The 21,821-nt window shown below is 33.2% G+C and overlaps 1 protein-coding gene across 2 annotated transcripts in view; it reads right to left on the bottom strand.

Moving 5' to 3' along the window:
* Window positions 1–1,011: 1,011 nt before the first annotated feature.
* Window positions 1,012–21,821, bottom strand: part of LOC148952891 (uncharacterized) — an 88,392-nt gene continuing 67,582 nt past the window's right edge. For both annotated transcript variants that reach the window (XM_089088140.1, XM_089088141.1), the window contains 3 exons: window positions 13,301–13,606; window positions 8,082–8,387; window positions 1,012–5,016 (listed from right to left, as the gene is read on the bottom strand). In XM_089088140.1, coding sequence (XP_088944266.1) covers window positions 3,284–5,016; window positions 8,082–8,387; window positions 13,301–13,606 — 2,345 coding nt within the window. In that variant the 3' untranslated portion in view covers window positions 1,012–3,283. The remainder of the gene's footprint in view (window positions 5,017–8,081; window positions 8,388–13,300; window positions 13,607–21,821) is intronic.

Genomic DNA, 21,821 nt, shown 5'->3' with positions numbered 1-21,821 from the left:
TACTTTTTATTAATTTTGATTTATCAAATTAATATGCAATTTTTAAAGAAAATTTCTAAATCCATTCTGGCCTGTTATAACATAAAGAAAGAAAATGATCGAGAATGGGGTTTTTAAAGGTCAAACGAAAATAGTGAAGGACCACACAAAGCGAATATTTCAAGAGAACAACCGCCACTCTTCTTCAGCGCGAACAAAATAATAGAAACAAGCAAAATGCCGAAGAAAAAACAAAAAAAAAACAATTATGTATTTTTTTTAACCTATTCTTTTTTTTTTACAAAAAAAAATCATTGCACCTTCCGTGGATAGTTGTGTCAGAGCCGCACTAAACGAGCCAAACAGCCATGAGGCTCTGGAGCCAAACTTTGCCGACCGCTGGGCTAGTGTTTTATAAGAAGTTTGTGTTACATTTCTGAAAGTTCAAAAATATGTAGATGTGGCTATAAAGTAAAAAAGAAAAGAAAACAAGTCTAAGGCATGCTCGCTTTTATGGAGAAGTAATAAAAATTTTTAGTCGAATTAAAAGTATAGGACAATGAATTTTTGTTCTTTTTACCATTGGCAATTTCTACCTTGGAAGCTAATGAGGGGGAATAAAATGCTCTTGAATGTCCTCAACTGACGAAAATACCTCATTACATATAAACAGAATTTGCCGGAAAATTCTGAATTTCTTTTCATATGAATAATTATCCTCATTTTTTAGAATTGATGAAACCGAAATTCCGTAGTATATATATTATAAAGGACTTATTCAACAAAACTATAGTCTAACTAAAATTTAAAAAAGGCTTCAAAGTTTGGCCGACACACCATTTTATTTGTTGGCCACAAAAACTGAAAATTCAGGAAACTAGCTTTAATTTTACAGTTAATATTCTATACCATCTATCACCAAAAAATTGTGGGGGGGGGGGGCAAAACTATAATAAAAAGACTTCTATAATTTTGAAACCATAAATAAAAACATAAAAAAAAAATTAAAAAGCTTTAGGGTTTTTTCTGGAGGGAAAAAGCCCCCGGCTTTTTATTTAAAATCAGCTTTCATGGACAAGTACTTTTCTATCATTTTTTTTTTATTTTTAGTATCAAAATAGTTACAAATTTTTAGGCGAATTAAAGATACAAAAACATTTCAGTGTTCCTTTTTTCCTAATTCATAGTACAGGTAATTCTTACTTAAAAATCATAAAAGAAGAATTCAAATGAGATTGAATGTCCTCAACGGATAAAACTTCTCGTCACTGACATTAGAAGCATATAGTTTTAACCTTTTCATCAATGTTCATGTTCCTATCACTCTTGATCGAATTGCCCTAATTCTCACTCTTGATCGAATTGTCCTAATTCTTCAAGTTTTACGAAATTTGTCATTTTGTCACAAGCACAAGGGCTATATATGAAGATAAATTTTTCTAATACAATCATACGTCTTATCACACAGCTTACACTTAAACAGATTGTGGCTAGGATGCACAAACTGCACATGGGCTACCAAGTTTTTATTATAGTTGCACTTCTTGCAGCATAACTCGCAACTAAAAGGGTTGGAATTTGCGTGTAAAGCAACATGTTGCTAGAAATAAGCAGACACAGCAAATTTTAAAATCATAGAACAATAAATAATGACAAAAATAAATAGAAATGAAAGAATGTAGTAAATTAAATTAAAAAAAAATTGTGAAAGAGTGGGTCAAACCATGAATCCAATTAAAAGCAATCAACTAAACCTATGCAACTAATTATATATCAAAATGGACAGTAAATAAAACCAATTTTTCTTATAGCAATAAGAATGAGCCGATTAAAAATTCTAAGAAAACCATGCTGAATTCCAGAATTTGTACATAAGACATAATCAACCAAATCCTCAATTTCATGATCTAGAATAACATGAGGATATAGATCCCAAAATAGATAAAAAACAGACGCGTTATATTCATCTTAATATAACAATATCCTATTCTGTAGGTTTTTACTAAAAGGTATAATGAGGGATCATCCTTTCTTATCAGCTTCAGTTTATTTAACGTCAAAACGAGTTATCACTTTTTGGCCAAATATAAACAACAAAAGAAGTCTTTTTTCACTCATTTCATTCAAACTAATATTATGATCAATTTTTACTTAGAAGGCTTGTGGGAAGAAATAAAATGGTCTTGAATTTTCTCAACTGATTCAAAATCTTCATTACAAATATAACATATAAATAGATTTTCAGCATTAGTATTTCCGACTGCCTAGATGGATTTGCCCTGATTTTTCGATTTCTTATGAGATTTGTAATTTTTTACACAAGCAGGAGAATTTATGTGCACATCAGTTTCCTAATGGTATCATAAGTCTTACTACACAGCTTACATCTAAATGGATTGCAACTGGGATGCACACGCTGCACATGGGCCATCATGTTTTTCTTATAGTTGAAATTCTTGCTGCAGAACTTGCAGTTGAAAGGGTTAGGATTTGCATGTGAAGCCAAATGTTGATCACGATAATCAGATAAAGCGAAAGTTTCGTTGCAAATGGTACAGCTATACTTCTTCTCTGAATTTCTTTTCTAATGGATTCCTTGTATGAACTTTCTTCTGCTTGTCTAAATAATTTCTTGAACCAAAAAACATGTTGCACTGCCTGCACTTATAAGGTGTATTACCAGTGTGAGTATTTAAATGATCATTCTTCTGTTGTTTATGCTTAAATGTTTTGCTACAATATTCACAGCTATAAGGTCTTTTGTCACTGTGAAATTTTATATATTTTTTTAAACCTATTATTTGAGCAGCTATGGTTGCATATCTTGCGCTCGTACGGTTTTTCTCTCGTATGGATCCTCAAATGGTCAGTCAAGTGGTACTTTACGTACCACTTTCTTTGACAAATACCACACTCGTGTTTTTTACCCTGAGTGTGCTTTTTCATATGTTGTGAGTAAACCTGGTTTGTTCCAAATTTTGAGTGGCACATGTCACACTCGAACAATTTTTCCGGTGTCTGTCCACTCTATTCTGTAGCATGCTTTTTCGAATGCTGATTCAAAAGGTACATGCTATAGAAATTCTTTCCGCATTTGTCAAATCATAAATTAAAACCAAAATAGACGTTTCATATCAAAAAATTTCATATTCTGTAATTGGTCATTTAAGATGTAATTATTGTTCATCCTTTTTTTTATCAATTTATTTAATTCTAAAACGAGTTATCATTTCTTTGCCAAATATTAAGAACAAAAGAAGTGTTTTTCCACTCACTCTTTTAAAACTAACACCATGGTCAATTCCTACTTAGAAGGCTTATGGGAAGAGTCAAAATGTTCTTCAATCTCCTCAACTGATCTAAAATCCTCATTACAAATATTACATATAAATAGATTCTCAGCATTCGTATTTCCGTCTACCGCAATAGATTTGCCTTTATTTTTTGATTTCTTACACAATTTGTCATTTTCTACACAAGCACGAGAGTTTATGTGTACATCAATTTTCCTAATGGTATCATAAGTCTTACTGCACAGCTTACATCTAAATGGATTGCAACTGGAATGCACACGCTGCACATGGGCTACCATGTTTTTCTTATAGTTGAAACTTTTACTGCAGAACTCACAGCTGAAAGGGTTAGGATTTGCATGTAAAGCCACATGTTGATCACGATAAGCAGACACAGCGAATTTTTCGTTGCATATGTTACAGCTGTACTTTTTCTCTCTGAATTTCTTTTCTTTTGGATTCCTCATATGGACTTTCTTATGGTTTTTTAGATTAGATCTTGAACCAAAACGCAAGTCGCACATCGTGCATTTATAAGGTTTATTACCAGTGTGAATATTTACATGATCATTCTTCCTCTGTTTGTCCTTAAATGTTTTGCTGCAAAATTCACAGCTATATGGTCTTGTATCACTGTGAGATTTCATATGGTTTCTTAAACCCTCTATTTGAGCAAAGCTATGGTTGCATATCTTGCACTCATACGGTTTTTCTCCCGTATGGATCCTCATATGTTCAGTCAATTGGTGTTTTGAATAGCACTTTCTTGGACAGATTCCACACTCATGTGCTTTCCCCTCAGTGTGTCTTTTCATATGTTGTGAGTAAATCTGCTTCGTTAACAATTTTGTGTTACATATTTCACACTCAAATAATTTTTCTGGTCTCTGTCCACTCTCTTCTGTAGTATGCTTTTTCAAATGCCGATTCAAATCAGACATACAATAGAAATTATTTCCGCATTTGTCGCATGTGACATTCTTATCGCCAGTATGTCTTTGCATATGCATTTTAAGGGTATTACCTCTAAAAAAACTTAAACCACATATATTGCATAAGTATTTTCTACCCTTTACATGCCTTCGCAGGTGACGTAAGAGTGATCTACGGTTGACGTATGTCTTTTTGCAAATACCGCACTCATTCAAATTACTTTCTCTAACGATGTTATTAGATACTGGTTCTGAATTACTTGTAGGTTCGGCATCTGAATTTTCTAAACATTGCGCACCCGGTGCAATTTCTGTCTTCTTGTGCACTTGCAAATGGGTCACTAGCTCAAAAGGCCAGGAAAAAGATTCAGAACAATTGTTGCATCTTAATTCACTTCCATCTTTGTGGGTCATCAAATGACGACAAAGATGATACTTCTTTTTGAACTTTGTTTGACAAAAGGGACACTGATGAATATCATCTTCATTGTCATTCTCAGTTTGCTTGTGTTGTGTTCGTAAGTGCTGTAGAAAATACTTACGGTCTATGAACGTTTTTCCACACGAAGCGCAATCGTAGGGATGAACTGAAGACTTACCTACGACAGCACCTCCTACTTTTTTGTGCAATTTGAGATGTGTCATACATTGAGCACGAGTAGAAAATAAATCTGAGCACTTATAACATGCAAATTTCCTTATACTATTGGGAACATCTAAATGAATTTGACTTTCATCATAAGGCACATTCTTAGAAACAACTTCATCATATGATATTGATTTGTAAGCCCCTTGTTTGTAAATTTGCAGGCCTGAAAGAATAATTAAAATTTTAAAGTCAGATATAACAATAAACTCCACAAGAAATACCAATCCTGCAGTATGAGGTCTCCAACTTTTCTCGCCTTCAACACTTGCGACGACACAAATAGTGTTGATTTACCTTATAACACATACGTCATGGAAAACCGCCTTCCTATAAATTTTTTTTTTCTGGCAATAGTTTAAAGAAAAATTTAAAGATTTCGGATATACGAAAGGTCATACAATCACGATGTTGTACTAGGATAATTTAAAACTGTATCCAACCCCCCCCCCCTTATGTTCGGAAGCCGTCTTAATAAAAAAACAATGACCGAGCATACGCCCCCCCCCCCCTGATCCATCCATGTAAAGACTAACAGATAGTCATCAAGAACAAATATAGCCTCAGCCTATATTTGTTATCATAGATAGATAGAGTATATCTATCTATCTATCTATTTATATATATATATATATATATATATATATATATATATATATATATATATATATATATATATATATATATATACGTATATACGTTGTCAAACAAAGTTCAAAAAGAAGTATCATCTTTGTCGTCATTTGATTACCGACAAAGATGGAAGTGAATTAAGATGTAACAAGTGTTCTGAATCTTTTCTTTTTCAATTTTTTCTCCCACTACTTAAGAAAAATTCTGCGCGCGCGTACTCGTGGTACCTTGGAATCACATCCAAGTAAGACATAAACATACAAACAATTTCAGCCGGTAGCTTGTGCAGGGTTTGTGTTTACGTTTACAAAAACTAATAAAAATCAAACTCGACGTTCTTTACGTATTTTTACAACAACACAAAACTTTATGTTTTAACTTTATGTGTTACTTTGGAAACAGATCCAAGTAAGCCATAAAAATACAAACAATTTCAGCCAGTAGCTAGTGCAGGGTTTGTGTTTACGTTTACAAAAACTAATAAAAATCAAACTCGACGTTCTTTACGTATTTTTACAACAATATAAAACTTTAATTACCTATCTAGCTGTTAATTTTAGCCAAAAATCATACTTATTCTTAATTTTGATTTATCAAATTAATATGCAATTTTTAAAGAAAATTTCTAAATCCACTCTGGCCTGTTATAACATAAAAAAGAAAACGATCAAAACTTGGGTTTTTAAAGTAAAAAAGAAAATACTGAAGAAACAAACAAAGCGAATATTTCGAGAGAAAACCACCTCTCTTCTTCAGCACGAACAAAATAATAGAAACAAGGAAAATGCCGAAGAAAAAAACAAAAAAAAACAATTATGTATTTTTTTTAACCAATTCTTTTTTTTTTACAAAAAGATCATTGTACCTTCCGTGGATAGTTGTGTCAGAGCCGCACTAAACGAGCCAAACAGCCATGTGGCTCTGGAGCCAAACTTTGCCGACCGCTGGGCTAGTGTTTTATAAGAAGTTTGTGTTACATTTCTGAAAGTTCAAAAATATGTAGATGTGGCTATAAAGTAAAAAAGAAAAGAAAAAAAAGTCTAAGGCATGCTCGCTTTTATGGAGAAGTAATAAAATTATTAGTCGAATTAGAAGTATAGGACATTGAATTTTTGTTCTTTTTACCATTGGCAATTTCTAGCTCGGAAGCTTATGAGGGGGATTAAAATGCTCTTGAATGTCCTCAACTGACAAAAATACCTCATTACATATAAACAGAATTTGCTGGAAAAGTCTGAATTTCTTTTCATATGAATAATTATCCTCATTTTTTAGAATTGATGAAACCGAAATTCCGTAGTATATATATTATAAAGGACTTATTCAACAAAACAATAGTCTAACTAAAATTTAAAAAAGGCTTCAAAGTTTGTCCATTGTGGCTTCAAAGGCTTCAAAGTTTCAAAGGCTTCAAAGTTTGACCATTTTAATTGTGGGCCACAAAAACTGAAAATTCTGGAAACTAGCATTCATTTTAAAGTTACTAGTATATACAATCTATCACCAAGAAATTGGGGGGGGGGGGCAAAAGTATAAGAAACATAAATCTAGATTTTTGAAACCTGAATGAAAAGCATATAAAACACATTAAAAAGTTTTCGAGTTTTTGCTGGAGGGAAAAAGCCGCAGGCTTTTTATTTCAATTCAGCTTTCATGGACAAGTACTTTTCTATCATTTTTTTTTTATTTTTAGTTTGTGTTGTGTTTGTGTTTACTCTTTGTTTGTGTTGTGGCCTTGGCTTATCTTTGTATTTAAATAACGTTGTCTGGCTTATTTAGCTTCTGTTTTGTCTTATTGGCAACACTTGTTCTTTCTTATTTACCGTGTCTGTCGTTGTCCTGTCTTATTAGAAAGTTGTTGATTTTTTCATTCTCAGCCTTAGGATTTGCCATCGGCGTTGATGCCATATTGGATTGTCTATGAAAACGCGTTATAAGGTAGCCTGTCACCCAAAAGAAGGGGGGAGGAGGGTTAGACGCATGGTAAAATATCACTAATGACCACCAGATCAATGGCAGAAAAACAATAACATTTACTCAGTAAAGAGATACAAACAATGAGACTTGCTATTTGTTCCGTTGACAAATAAAAACGATCTCACTATATTCATTTATAATAAAAGTTAATTATCATTTGTCCGATGACGAACTGAAACAATGACGGTTAACCCAATGACAAGAAAAAACAATGACAGTTTATCCGATGACAGGTTTGGTAATGAGAAAAAAAAATCTATGGCAAAAAATAATGACCATATTATTTTATGGTAAATTATCTGGATACGCACTCAAGTGTTTGACATCACAGTTTCATACACTTTCAAAATTGAGCCAAACCGTTACACTGCCGAAAGGCTTAGTGTATATATATATATATATATATATATATATATATATATATGTCATATATATATATATATTTATATATATATATATATATATATATATATATATATATACATATATATATATATATATATATATATATATATATATATATATATATATATATATATATATATATATATATATATATATATATATATATATATATATATATATATATATATATATATAAGCATTAAAAAAATATTATACCTTCACTACCACTGTTGTCTGTATCAGAATCTGAAGATTCATAATAAATATTTTTGTTCTTCCTTTGTCTCAGATTCAGTCTTTCTTGAACAGGTGATATTGATTGGGTAATGGGTAGACACTCTTTTTGAACGTGTCTTTGAGGTATATACTCTTCATCCAGATCTTTAAGGCCAATTTCTTGATTTTGGTTGTCCGGCTTTGATTGATTGGGGATGAGAGGAAGTACGGTATCCATTGCAACGGATGCTGAATTCACCTCCATGTTCTGTGTTGTGACTGAATTGAATGTACCAACTTCGGGATCTGGAATAGTAAGAGACAAAATCCTTAATTCAGGTAATTTTGCATTACTAATATTGTATATAGACTGGTCTAGTTATCTCGAAAATAAGATAGTTTAGTGGTGTCAATTGTCGGATTTTAGAGAGATGGGCGGATGTATTTTTGAAATCTCAGGGGGAGCGGGGAAATTTTGTTATTTGTTCAATTTTCTACGAAAGTACAAACAAAAAAACACATTTTCAAATAAAAATACTAAAATTGAAGTTTTTTAAAATCTTTAAAGGGGGAGGGGACCAATACAACTTCTACTGCCTCACAATTGATGCCACTAGAGTGATTCTTCCCTTTCCGGTCTGCTTCTGGAAGACACACCAAAACAGACAAGAAAATACAAGATCAATACCACCTTATTTTTTATGATGCAAGTATGAGCTTTCTTTCTGTAGAGGTTTTTACAGCTAGATATTCAAAAAACCCAAAAATACAGCCCTTTGGAAGAAGTAAAAAAGAATTGACAAGAAAAACAAAACAAAAATATGTGACCAATTCCATTTCTATTGTAACATTTAATAAGCAATTTAATCAATTCTGATGAAAAAGATTGAAAAGATTGAACAGATGAAAAGATTTCATCTATTTCTAAAGTGTTTCAGAGGATAAAGGAACAAAGTATTACATATACTATAATGTGCTCATCTTAATCTATATATTTAGCTGCTTAAGCACTCTAAAACACTGGATCTCGGCTCATACCAACAGTGAGCCAGTTCCTTGAATTTATTTCGTTGATTAGCTTACATTTACTGATGAAAAATAACTATAGTCTATCACCCACTCTTCACTCTTGTTATCCATCTCATAGTCATTTTACAGTTTATTTTTCAAAGTCCTGAATTTTTCAAGCCAATCACAAGAAATACAAGTTTTTTTGGAAACCTGCACAGGTACTTATGAATTCAATTTCAAGTTTAATAGAGGCAGAAAGGTTACGACCAAGTTTTTGGCCGGCGTGATTCTTTTAGTCTAGGATAATCAAAATGTTTATTTTTATTAATGGGGTAAAAAATTCAGCATCTTCTGTTCCTAGCTATATATATATATAATATATACTGTAAATCTATCTTATTCTTCAATTATATCATTTCTGTTCAATTGGCAGATGTACAGGGTGTAATCATATATCCACTTTTGAAAGTTTTAAAACAAGAAAATCTAATCTTCAACTGATGGATTTCAGGAAGTAAAAGAACCTTAAATATAAGGGAAACAATTTTGACCTAAGCAAACATGAAAAATAGGAAGCATGGATACTGGACTCATCTATTTACTTGATGATAAGGTTTGAAAGTCGGTATATTCGCATAAATATTAATGTGGACCATATTAGGAAGAGTAGTGAAACCCTGTTTTTTGTTGTTTTTCTATACTGAAAACGAGCATTGATTAATTAAAAAAATTATATGTTCGAAGTAGAAGGCAAAGTTGGAACTTAATCGAGCAATTGTAAACTTTGGAAATAGGTTTTTCTTGGTTAAAACCAATAATTAAAATTCTAAGTATATGTCAAAAGGTTCATTTCCTAGTTAAAATAAGTATCTTTTAAACATTGAAACTTAAAACAAACAGAAGTTGTTCCTTATATAAGGGGGGGGGCTACCCCTCCCAAATGCCACATTCCTTAAGCTAAAGTTGATCTTTTTTTCCAATTCATTACATCAAGAAAAATTCAGAAGAAAATTAACATTATCTGAAATTAGAAGACAAGCGACAACAAGAATCAATATATACAAGCCTGATATGTGTCAAATGCCGGAGCCCGGCCTCAAAACAGGCTGCATAGTTTTTCTTTTAAAACTGGTATATATATATATATATATATATATATATATATATATATATATATATATATATATATATATATATATATATATATATATATATATATATATATATATATACTCATATGTATATATATATGTATATATATATATATGTAAATATACATATAAATAGGGCGTTAATTCATTTAAAGAATTAATTAGAAACAATATGCATTAGAATCAACCTTTTATATGGGCATAAAACTGAAATTATCCATTTGCGTGTCGGTTGAGGTAAGCCGTAAATCAAAAAGCGGTGAAATACAAAAAGTTCTTTTCCCCATAAGCTTGTATTTAGTGTCACATTGAGTAGATTATTCATCTATCTCTATTTCGCTAAAATAAGATGTTTGCACAAACCCGTGTACGGTAAACACGGTGGAATTTATGGTGGTTATTTGCATGAGCTTACCCAAGCTGGTTAATGACAAGCTTGTGAATTCACTCTTCCGCTTTTTTCAGATTTGTGTCAACTGCTTACAGACAAAAAAGGCGTGATTAATAGCAAATGCAGTCGAATTGAAGAAACACAGAAGGGTTTAAGGCAATCGAACATCACTTTTCTTCTAAGGTTGCCTTTAACCCTTCTTCAATCACTTTTCTTCTAAATCACTTTTCTTCTAAACTTAATGCCTGTGGCACATTATAGTTACACTTGTAGCTACAATCATAATTAGGCACGACTCTAACACTAAAAAATGTATCTCATTCATCATTTGCTGAAAGCAATTTTCAGCTATATTGAACTTTCAAGCATAAGTTTTTTGATCATCAACACTTTTCTTCTAAGGTTAATCCCTGGGCTATATTTATAATACACCCACTACATTTGCAAATAGAACAGAAATTGAAATAAGGCAAATAAGTATCCCAAGAATTGGGATGATCCTGATAATAAGCTTTTAATACGGATTTTGTTACCTCCACACGATTCTCACATAACCCATTCGATTGAGGATTATAACTTGACGAAAAAGGATGTTTAATTTTTAATTTTTCACACATCTGTGAAATGAGATTTGAACGGAAAGACTGATGGGAATCAGTGATCAAACTTCAAAAAGACCAAAGTATTCTATCACTGACTCGCAAAGAAAATTACACATAGCTTCTGCTGTTATCCTCGGCATAGCTTTCAGGATCCAAAACTTTTAAAAATTGTCAACGCCAACTAAAATATGAAAATTTCTGTTTTCAGTAGGCCCACATAATGTGCCCCCATTGGGACCAGCCGAGTCCACCGAAAACACACGGAATGGGTATTTCGGCTCTTCACTTTTTTTTAACGTAGGTTTGACGTTCTGATGCATTTTATTCCTACGCAAACACAAATCACAGCTCACGTAATGCTCTCGAACTTTTGCACCCATTCTATCAAATACAAAGATACGGCTCACTCGATCTAATGTCTTCTCCATAGACATGTGACCACCAAAGAGTAAGTGATCATGAGCCAGTTTTATTGTCGAATCTACTAGGACACTTGGCAAGACTATTTTAGCTGTTCTAGGGCAACCTTTGTCCTTGCCAACGCCTCCTAGCGGATAACAATAAAGAACACCTTCCTTCAGAAACAGGCCGTCAAAAATTTTCAACAGCCAAGACAAAAAATTGTTATCTGTCGCTCCCCCTGGCACGGAACTCTTTTCCGCCCTGTCTACGTCTGGCACGGACCTCTTTTCCACTCTGTAGACTTTTTGTCTCTCTGGCACGGAACTCTTTTCCGCCCGATGGACATCTGGCACGGAACTCTTGTCCGCCCTGTCGCCTATTTTTCTCTCTGGCACGGAACTCTTTTCCACCCTGTCGACTTGTGGCACGCTCTTTTCCGCCCTGTCGACTATTTTCCATGGTACGAAACCTGCAGGGTTTTCGAGGTTCGGTGCTCCACCGCCTACCTCTCTTTTCGCCCATGGGAGCTCAGAGCTTCCTTTCCCAGGATCCTCTGAACCCGTTAACCGCTCAGACCTTCCTTTCCCAGGATCTTCTGAACCCGTTAACCACTGGTCCTTCGGTCGACCGTCGTCCGCCCCTTCACCAGCCTCATCTATCTCGACACAACGCCTCATTACGTTGGTTCCTAATAAATTCTCAGTTATCTGGTCCCTCGGTCAACCTTAGTTCGTCCCTTCACCAGCCTCATCCCTCTCGACACAACGCCTCATTACGTCGGTTCCTAATGATAAATTTCTCGTCCCTTTTGATAATACACCTTTCTAGATCAGATATGCCTTATAAAAATTTGTCAGTTTCTTGTCATAATTTTTTTTTTGTCCTAAAATTTCTGCTTAAATTCCTAATTCGACCCCTACCTCCTGCACTAAAAAAAAAATCTACCTATCCCCCTGGTCATGTTTTACTTCCGGCCAGTTCTGACGGAGTCCTTCCTTCTGTCCTGTCCATCAAAATTCAGTATCTACCGCGGCTGATAAAAATTCCTGCCTTTCTTCACCAATTTAATTTCCAATAGCTTCAAAACGTTGCGCATCTTAAACGCTTCAGAAAGGGAAATATAATCATCTCCGTGTTCTAATAAATATCTCTTAATATTTAGTCTCGAGCCATTAATAAAAAATTCCAGGTTTATGCAATTAGATAAATTTACCAGTCTGCCATACCAAAATCGATATGGTTTTCTAGTAATCTTTACCCTCTTATAAAACTGATACACTGTTTCATTGGATGATTGCCTCAATTCAGCTAAATCTTTTAATTTCTTTCCGGCTGTCTTTCCTGGTAAATATGCCAGCGTCATTTCCTTTTCAAGTTCCTCTAAATTTATAATATTGGAGGAATCTCTATCCTCAAAAAAATTCAGTAATGGCCGTATATATATATATATATATATATATATATATATATATATATATATCTATAGTATATATATATATATATATATATATATATATATATATATATATATATATATATATATATATATATATATATATATATATATATATATATATATATATATATATATATATATATATATATATATATATATATATATATATATATATATATATATAAGCATTAAAAGAAATATTATACCTTCACTACCACTGTTGTCTGTATCAGAATCCGAAGATTCATAATAAACATTTTTGTTCTTCCTTTGTCTCAGATTCAGTCTTTCTTGAACAGGTGATATTGATTGGGTAATGGATAGACACTCTTTTTGAACGTGTCTTTGAGGTATATACTGTTCATCCAGATCTTTAAGGCCAATTTCTTGATTTTGGTTGTCCTGATTTGATTGATTGGGGATGAGAGGAAGTACGGTATCCATAGCAACGGATGCTGAATTCACCTCCATGTTCTGTGTTGTGACTGAATTGAATGTACCAACTTCGGGATCTGGAATAGTAAGAGACAAAATCCTTAATTCAGGTAATTTTGCTTTAATCATATTTTATTTAGACCCGGGCGCCGGGCCGTGGAGGTAAGACCAGCGGCGTTGGGGAAAAAAACAGCACGCCGCCGGTAAGACGTCGGCGGCGCGCCGCCGGGTCGATCAATGTTGACCGCAAACTTTAATGTTTTCATCAATCTTCACAGAGTTCAAAACTTCACAAGTCGCTGAATGGAAACTGGTCTTCTTTGTTATTCATCAAGAGAAGTAGAAATCTTGTAGAAACGAAATAGTTGTGGCGTTTCAGAACCCTTGCATATTAGTTTAAGTATATATTAGCTATGTGTTCTTAACATAAACAATTATCAAAATTAGAAGTTTTTTTCATCGAGCATTACTGCATACAAAACTTCAAATACCGTATCACAAAATTCGTCAGTTATCTGGGTAAAAGCTTTGAATATAAGTTTGAACTTAGAAGCTTATTTTTTTCACAATGCCCTTTGCCAATAGCTGCTTTAGCCCCATTAAAAACAGCTGAAAGGGTCGAATTTTATTTTTATCGTTTTCTTTTTGGCAATTTTATATTACTAAAAAGCCTTCCTTGTATTAAAAACATGTTTTAATAACAATTAAAAAAAAAAAAAATACATACAGCAAGTATAACTCACGAAAATCCTGTTAATTTTAAATTATCATAGGGATTGGACAAAGATGTTGTACGGAGTATTTTTGCTTGGCTTCTTCCTTCTTTAATTTACATGTGTTGATTCACATTTCAAAACATTATCCAACTGTCGAAATATACCATACATAAAACATAAAACAATATTTACAATACACAAAAGAACATACAATTGCAAGCAGAAATATATGTAAAACACAAAAAACGCATCAACCTGTCCTACCGATTTTTTCAACTATCATTTATAATCATTTTGAATAACTCATTTATATTTTGAAAATATAACTATTTTTAAACAATTTCCGAAGAAAAACTATTCTAATCTAGAAAAAGGTGGTAAAATAGAGAAAAAATATACAAATAACCCCTTGCTCTAGCCGCCTCCTTCCTTTCTCCAACAGCTACCTGCAACTCTTAACTCGAACCCCCACACCTTTTCAAGATATTATAAACACACTATTTTGGTGACCTCGATATGCAGAGTGTATTTTGATTTATCTTAAGTCAAGTGTAGAGTCCACTTGACCACACTCTCCTCATTGAACCTCCTCTCAAAATTTCAACCGAATAACTTACGATGGTTTGTTATTTTAAGGCAAGGTTTCTTATAACTTTGATACATAAAATGTATTTGGATTTAACTAAACCCTCCCTCCATAGTCCTTGAAGGTTTAAATTTAATACTCAGAGCAGGTGCTCAGATATTGCATATACACTAATGAGACAATCAGGCAGTACAATGACTTTTTACTTTAACACCGATCTCGCTTCAACCTTCTAAAGCTACCATAGGCGATTCAAGAGCAAAAGCTGAATTATTTCCTGTTGTTTGATCTCTTTCTCCAAATAATTTTTTTAATATCCTTTGCCCCAGCCACCCCCGTCCTTTCTCCACCCGTCCCTTATAATATTCGGTCAATCCCAACGCTTTAACGGGACTGTTCAGAACCGGTAAATCTATTAAAATGGTTAAAAAAATTTCTTTAATTTACCCCCCCCCCCCCAGGAGAATATTCATTATCTACTAAACCTGTACATGTTCCATTTACTGGATATACGCCTGTATATCAGAAGTATCTTCTCGAATAAATACAAATAAACAACAAAAAGTTATTTGCCCATATTTTGAACCTTTATCCACCTTCGAGAGAGCTTTATACTTTTGAAACAGGGAAACATTCCTTAAAATTTTGAGAGGGTAGCACATAAAATAATAAACAAGCCCCCTTTGCCATCCAAAAACTAAGTTGAGGCAATTAGTAATTTGCATTATTTACATCCAATGGCCCGGGTGTTTGAGGTCGTATCTTTCTTAAAGCTTACTTATTGAATCTGTCTTCTCCTCGAAGCGAAATGCTCATACAAAAGTTTTAATTGGGTGTAGCTGTGGAATAAGGGAGAAGAACGTGTAGCAGAAAAAATCATTCAATAAAATCTTAATTTATTTTTGATTTTTTAAAGTTATAAAAGTGAAAACAGTTAAAAGAATTTTTTCAGTTCAGTATTCGTTCCAACAAAGATTCAACTAACCCTTGAGCTGAATTTCGATCATTCAAAAGATTCATATATGATCTAGTCGAATTAATATTCAAAAGATTCATATATGAGCTAGTCAAATGAACTAAATTTTAAGTTAACAATCGAACTTTTTAATTACTGAACTAGCTTAATTAGTTTAGCTTAGTTTCTTCATTTTTATTATTCTTCTGTCCCTCCTTTTATACTCCTTCTACAGATATGAACTAGAAACAAGAGGAAAAACCTTACTATCAATGAGTAGAATATCTGTCAAAGGAACCTCAGTAAGAGCATCGCTGTGTTTGATAAAATCAACCGCGTAGTTCACGTTAGACCCTATCGAATCCCTGCGGGATCGGTTTGAAAACATACAATCCGTGTTATCCTTAGATTAAATTTTTTTATCTCACAAAGTATATATGTCTTTTTAATCTAAAAAAAAAACACAAACTAAATAGGTAAAAAAAAGTGAAACAGAAAAAGTTGAAAGATAATTGTAACGTTTTTTATGGTTATTTAACAGTATTCTTACTTCCAGGGACAACATTAAAAAAACAACCCTTTTCGATTGTAGTTATATACATTATTAGAAATACAAGGAGTTGCATATTTTTCTGTGTACTTCATTCTCTTGTGGAAAAAACTCAGCAGATTTTTTCTCTATTGTGAGTGTCACTAATTTCTTTCTATTGCCATCTAGTTGTAATGGTTTATCCTTGTAGTTTTTTAGATCGTGTGGTTTTCAGACCATATTGGTGAACATGATATAGACTAGGATACAATTCTTCCATTAGGATAACAAGGATTATTTTACTTATCCTTACGGTATAGCCTACAGTTTGAGGGTTGAAGTAATATTTAAGCATACAAAAAAACTATCTGAAGCTACTCACCTTTACGGGTAATATCTTTAACATGGATACCCAACTTCATAATAGGAGAAATAGAAACAGCAAGTAATTGAAAGGAGGGGACATAAATTTCAAAAGTAAGAGAATTTTGAAAATAGGATGGAGAGTTAAGAAAACGCATCAGCATCATCATGAATTCAAAAGGGGTCACCCCCATGTATCAACGTTAAACATCACGCGCAATATCAGTGAAGATGCTCATGGGCCTGCTCATTCGTTTTTACAACAGATCTCAACAACAGTTAGGTCACCGACAAGTTCCTACAGGAAATAGGCTACCGCAGCAAGGCTGTTAATTATAGCTAAGAAAAGAAGGGGTACTTAAGGTGCTCAATGATGGACAGAGAGACAGTAGGAATTATAATTAAGATATTTAACTAGTTATGATCTACTTAATATGGAGATAACGAAATCACCCAGAAATAGTTTATACTGCATCAACTGACAGCTGTCTCACCTATTGTTTTGTGATTAATCGCTCTATGGAGAACGATGAACATTGAATTTAATAGAGTATTCAAGAGTCTGTTAAGCATAATAAAAATACTTTTGCAAGGAGTCAAGCCCACAGTCACCCCAACTAAGCAGAAAATAAGCATTGAGCTATGATAACACAAAGGTGTCTAAGGTTACTACGGTTAACCTAAGGTTACTACGATTACATAACGCCTACCCTTACACTAAGGTGTCAAAAAGTTTTTTTTCCGAAAATTTACCCTAACCACATACTTACTTGTTTCTTATAGTCCAAACTAACCGGAAAGTTTTGACGTCCTTGACTTACAGTATTGTAAGCTTTCAGGGGCTTAAAGTTCCTAAATTTCACTGTTTTTTATTCTATCTTTTTTTGTCAGTTAAAAAAAAATTATAGAGTTATCATCCTTTCAATATTTTTGGAGATGGCACGTCTTTTAAGTATGAAAAGCTGATATCATGTGGTTGCGCGGTTTAAGACTCGACATCACCCACACCCTTCCTCCATTGTCGTATCAATTACCGATTGATGGAATTCTTCGTTCTTTATCCTCTATTTCCCTCTTTGAGATTTGAGGAGAAGTGGGAAAGTAAAAGAAAAAACAAGCGTCTGCCCCTTGAATATCCCATTTCCTCTTATCAGTGCTGTCAGTAATCTCCCGTGAAATCTCTTTATTTACGAAATCCTAATATCTAACTATTTGTGATCTATTTAATAAGGAGGCAATGAAAACCCCAAGAAATAGTTTATACTGCATCAACTGACAGGTCTCTCACCTATTGTATTATGAATAAATACTCTATGGAGAACAATGAAAATAAATTTAATCAGGTATTAGGCTTTCAAGAATTTGTTCAATGGATTTAATAGGATGAACATGATAATAGAAGGTTCGGGTGGCTCTGATGTTCCCAATTTGCTTCCCAATTTGATCAGTGAAAGTTAAGATTCTTTGCTTAGACAATCTGCAAGGAACCATAGATATAATTTCAAGAATATTTGAATGAGAGATATAAAGTGAACACAAGTAAAACCAGGATTGCTCTCTCTTTTTTTTTTTAAGAGGGTAATGAAATCCTGCTTTCAAATTTGTAAAAATAATCTTGAAAAGGGAAGACATTTTCCTATTAAAGTGGAAAAATTCTCCTATTAATCTCCCGTGAAATCTCTTTATTTACGAAATCCTAATATCTAACTATTTGTGATCTATTAAAGTGGAAAGATTCTCATCTTTCCACTTTAATAGAATATTAAATCGTAGCTAAACTGTAGCTACGATTTCAAAAATATTTTATGGAATTCCATGTGGTGTGCAGGGATATATTAGGTTTGAAATGACCTCTCACCATCCTAACTGCATCGGTTTGTTCCTCTATGGAATAGAATAAATAACTCTGAATAGTTTTGTTGCAAATTTTTTATAATATTTGATTATTTCGATGACCATCCCATATACAAAACCTTCTGAAGTATTGGTTATAACCATTGCAATTTCCTTATCTTGCCTGTGAGCATCAGAATTTGTTATAGTTAACTGTCTAAATAGCAAAATTTGGAATTTTGGAGAGATAGAGCTTTTTCCTAGCAGAGGTAGCAGAGAGATTAAAGGAATAGCTATCCTTGATTTTGGTGAAGATTAATTTTAGAAATTTGGACAATTTTCTCATTTAACTCTCCTGTTTTTAATGCAGTGTTTGTTTTTCATTCCACAGACAGCATAACTATAATTTGGCTCCACCTGTAATCAGCAGTAATTACGATATCCAGTAGTAAAATTTCTGGAATATACTCTACAACTGCGAAAAACTAAAAAACTTTTTTTTCTTTTGGGTGAAGATGAATAAAGAAAAACGAGCTCTGTGCAAAAAAGAAAAAACACATTTTTTTTTTGTGAATAAAGAAAACACGAGCTAGCTGTAAATAAAGACAAGTTTAGCACTGCTATCTGGAAGGGTACTAAAAAAGAAAAGACCCTACAAAAAACTACATAACTCTGAATTTGTCGAGACCAAAGCTTCACGGCCAGCATAGCAACTACCAAAAGATTATGGAGAAATATCCAAGCAATCTATTCAAATATTTTAAACGAACAGTTAAAAACGAACAGAAATTTAATTTTAAATACTTTTTTTTCCACGACGAAAGTTTCTCACATAAATTTAAAGAGCTACAATAAACTAAAGACGACCATAAATAAAATAAGTTAATTTTTTAAATCGTAAAACTACCATAAATCACAATCAAATAAATAGGAGAAAACCTAAAACAGAGACGAGTTGCAATAAATAGCTGAGTCATACTCAAAACGCGCATAAATTAGGAGGAGTGCGGCTGACATTCCCTCTACCTGTCTTCTTAAGACCAGAATATAATTTTCACTTTACAGGACACAAAACATATTTAAAAAATATATCATTTTAATAATTTATTAAAAAAAAAATTATCAGGAATTTCAGGATTGCATTTAAGCAAATAAAAAACTCATTTGAAATTAATATAGAAAATTCTTAACGCAAAAAAAAAAAAAAAAAAAAAATACCTTGAGAGTATCCATCCTCATTGGAATTGGTAAAATTTACCGGTTATCGCTTTTGGTTGTTTCTGTCGCATAAATTGTAAGGAAACTTAAATCCCGTTATTTCCTTAAAAACATGACCCTTCATAACTAGATGCTCCTTAATGTTATTAACATTCGGACATAAACAAATGGGGCATTTCTTTTTTGTGCTAGCTTCATGTTCTATATAATGAATGGCGAAATCGGTGAAGTTGTTTATTTCTATGTCACATTTGTCACAGTTAAATGACAACCCTGTTTCACAGTTTGTAGATATATGCAACTGCAATAAATAATAGGAATTTTCAATCTTTCCACAAGAATCACACCGCCATCTGCCATGGCGGATGTCATCAATATTGCGTTTCGATAGTTTCTTAATTGGAACGCTTGTTCTCAAAAAGATTTTCTCAGGTTGCTTAGTTTTGTTGGAAGGGCAAGGCAGCCAAATGGTTTCTGATGCAGTAGAAACATCCATGTGAAATCCAGTACGTTTGCTTTGAGAGCGATGATTGCGGACTGGGTCTAGAAGGAAAGAGAAAAATGTCCACCAGATTGCTTATTAGACACAAATTAGTATAACTCATAAAAAATAAAGCTGAAAATGGTACAAAGTGCACTTCAATAAACACTTGGGCTAAATATAAACATACGAAAACCTTTCGCTCTTGCCCGGGCATTCTCCCCCCGAAAAAAATAATATAAATTTTATCCCATCAATGCAATTCATCTATATATTTTTTTTTATTAATTTGCACAGACATTCGAATATGTATATAGACCTACACACATATAAGTGACTTCTGGTGGGAGTAGAATGTCCCTAACACCGTCCCACCTGATCAGCCACCAAATAAAGGCTTAACGCCAATTTTTATATCTAAGAACGTTTTCATTTATTTTAACTAACTGTTGCCGAGTATTTCATTGTACCTGGGCAAAAAATAGAGAATTTAGACAATCAGCATGAAAATGGCCTAAAACCACCCAAACTTTTTTTGTCAGCAAGGCAAGTTACAAGCCAGAACCAATGATACCACAAGTTTTCTGAGAACTCAGCAACTGAGCTAGTCACTAATGTTTTCAAAAAAATCTTTGTTGACGGTGTATTTCAATAGCTCAAAACCTAAAAAAAATTGGATGTTTTGAATTTTCAGTGTTAAGATTCTTTCATGTTTCATGCAAAAAAAAAAAAAAAAAAAAAAATTCATCACAAGACGGAACAAACTCTTAGCTGCTAATACAACTTGTTCTTGCGCCAGAATGCATAATAAAAGTAACTAAGGACTTCGGATGTTTTTCGAACTGAAAACTATTTTGTTCAACAAACTTAACAGATAGTTATATATCCGCAGAAAACTGTAATTTTTATGAATAATAAGAACATGGATCCTCTGAACGAACACGATGGTAACCATGAGGTGATTATAAAGGGTTGAAGTTGTTCTAGCGTGGTGAGATACTTTATGGTTTCCACTTTGTCAACAGCTCTTTCTTAGATCCTTAACCCTAGAATTGGGACCTTGCTTGCGTGGCCTCAGAGTGGACCTTTGACACGTTTGCCTAACTAGAAATGAGTTGGCAAACAGCGCAGTAGGAAAACCTTGACTGGTGGCACCACTCGATAATATCATGCCCTATTATGCTGGATTTTACTTGTTTTGATTCAGAGAGAGGATCAACCCTTTCCTCTCTGCGTTATTTATTACAGGATACCTAACAATTAAATATAAAATTTGTAGCAATGAATACATATTGAGTTGGAAATGATAGGCTTGAAATTGCTTGTGCAGGACTTCAAATTTTGTTAAGTGGAATGCCATGTAGAAACCAAGATCTACCCAGAATTACACCAAGTCTCCATTCAGCTGGAGGTACTGGGACCTTCTTACTGTCTGGTCCTAGGCCAAGTCATGCACTTTAAGTTGACTTAAAAAGGGGTATCTAGGAATGATTTACACTAATGATGCCTATTACGTTTCGTGAGGCAACAACAGTTTCAATTATTCAAAATTAAAAATCACAAAACCTCAAACAATTCATTCATTTTAATAACATTTCCATCAAGGATATT

Source organism: Artemia sp. Qi Xiang Cuo, chromosome 4 (assembly GCF_049724085.1).
Source record: "Artemia sp. Qi Xiang Cuo chromosome 4, ASM4972408v1, whole genome shotgun sequence".
NCBI lineage: Eukaryota > Metazoa > Arthropoda > Branchiopoda > Anostraca > Artemiidae > Artemia > Artemia sp. Qi Xiang Cuo.
Note: the sequence above shows the minus strand (reverse complement) of the source record. Positions and strands in the feature narration are given on the sequence as shown.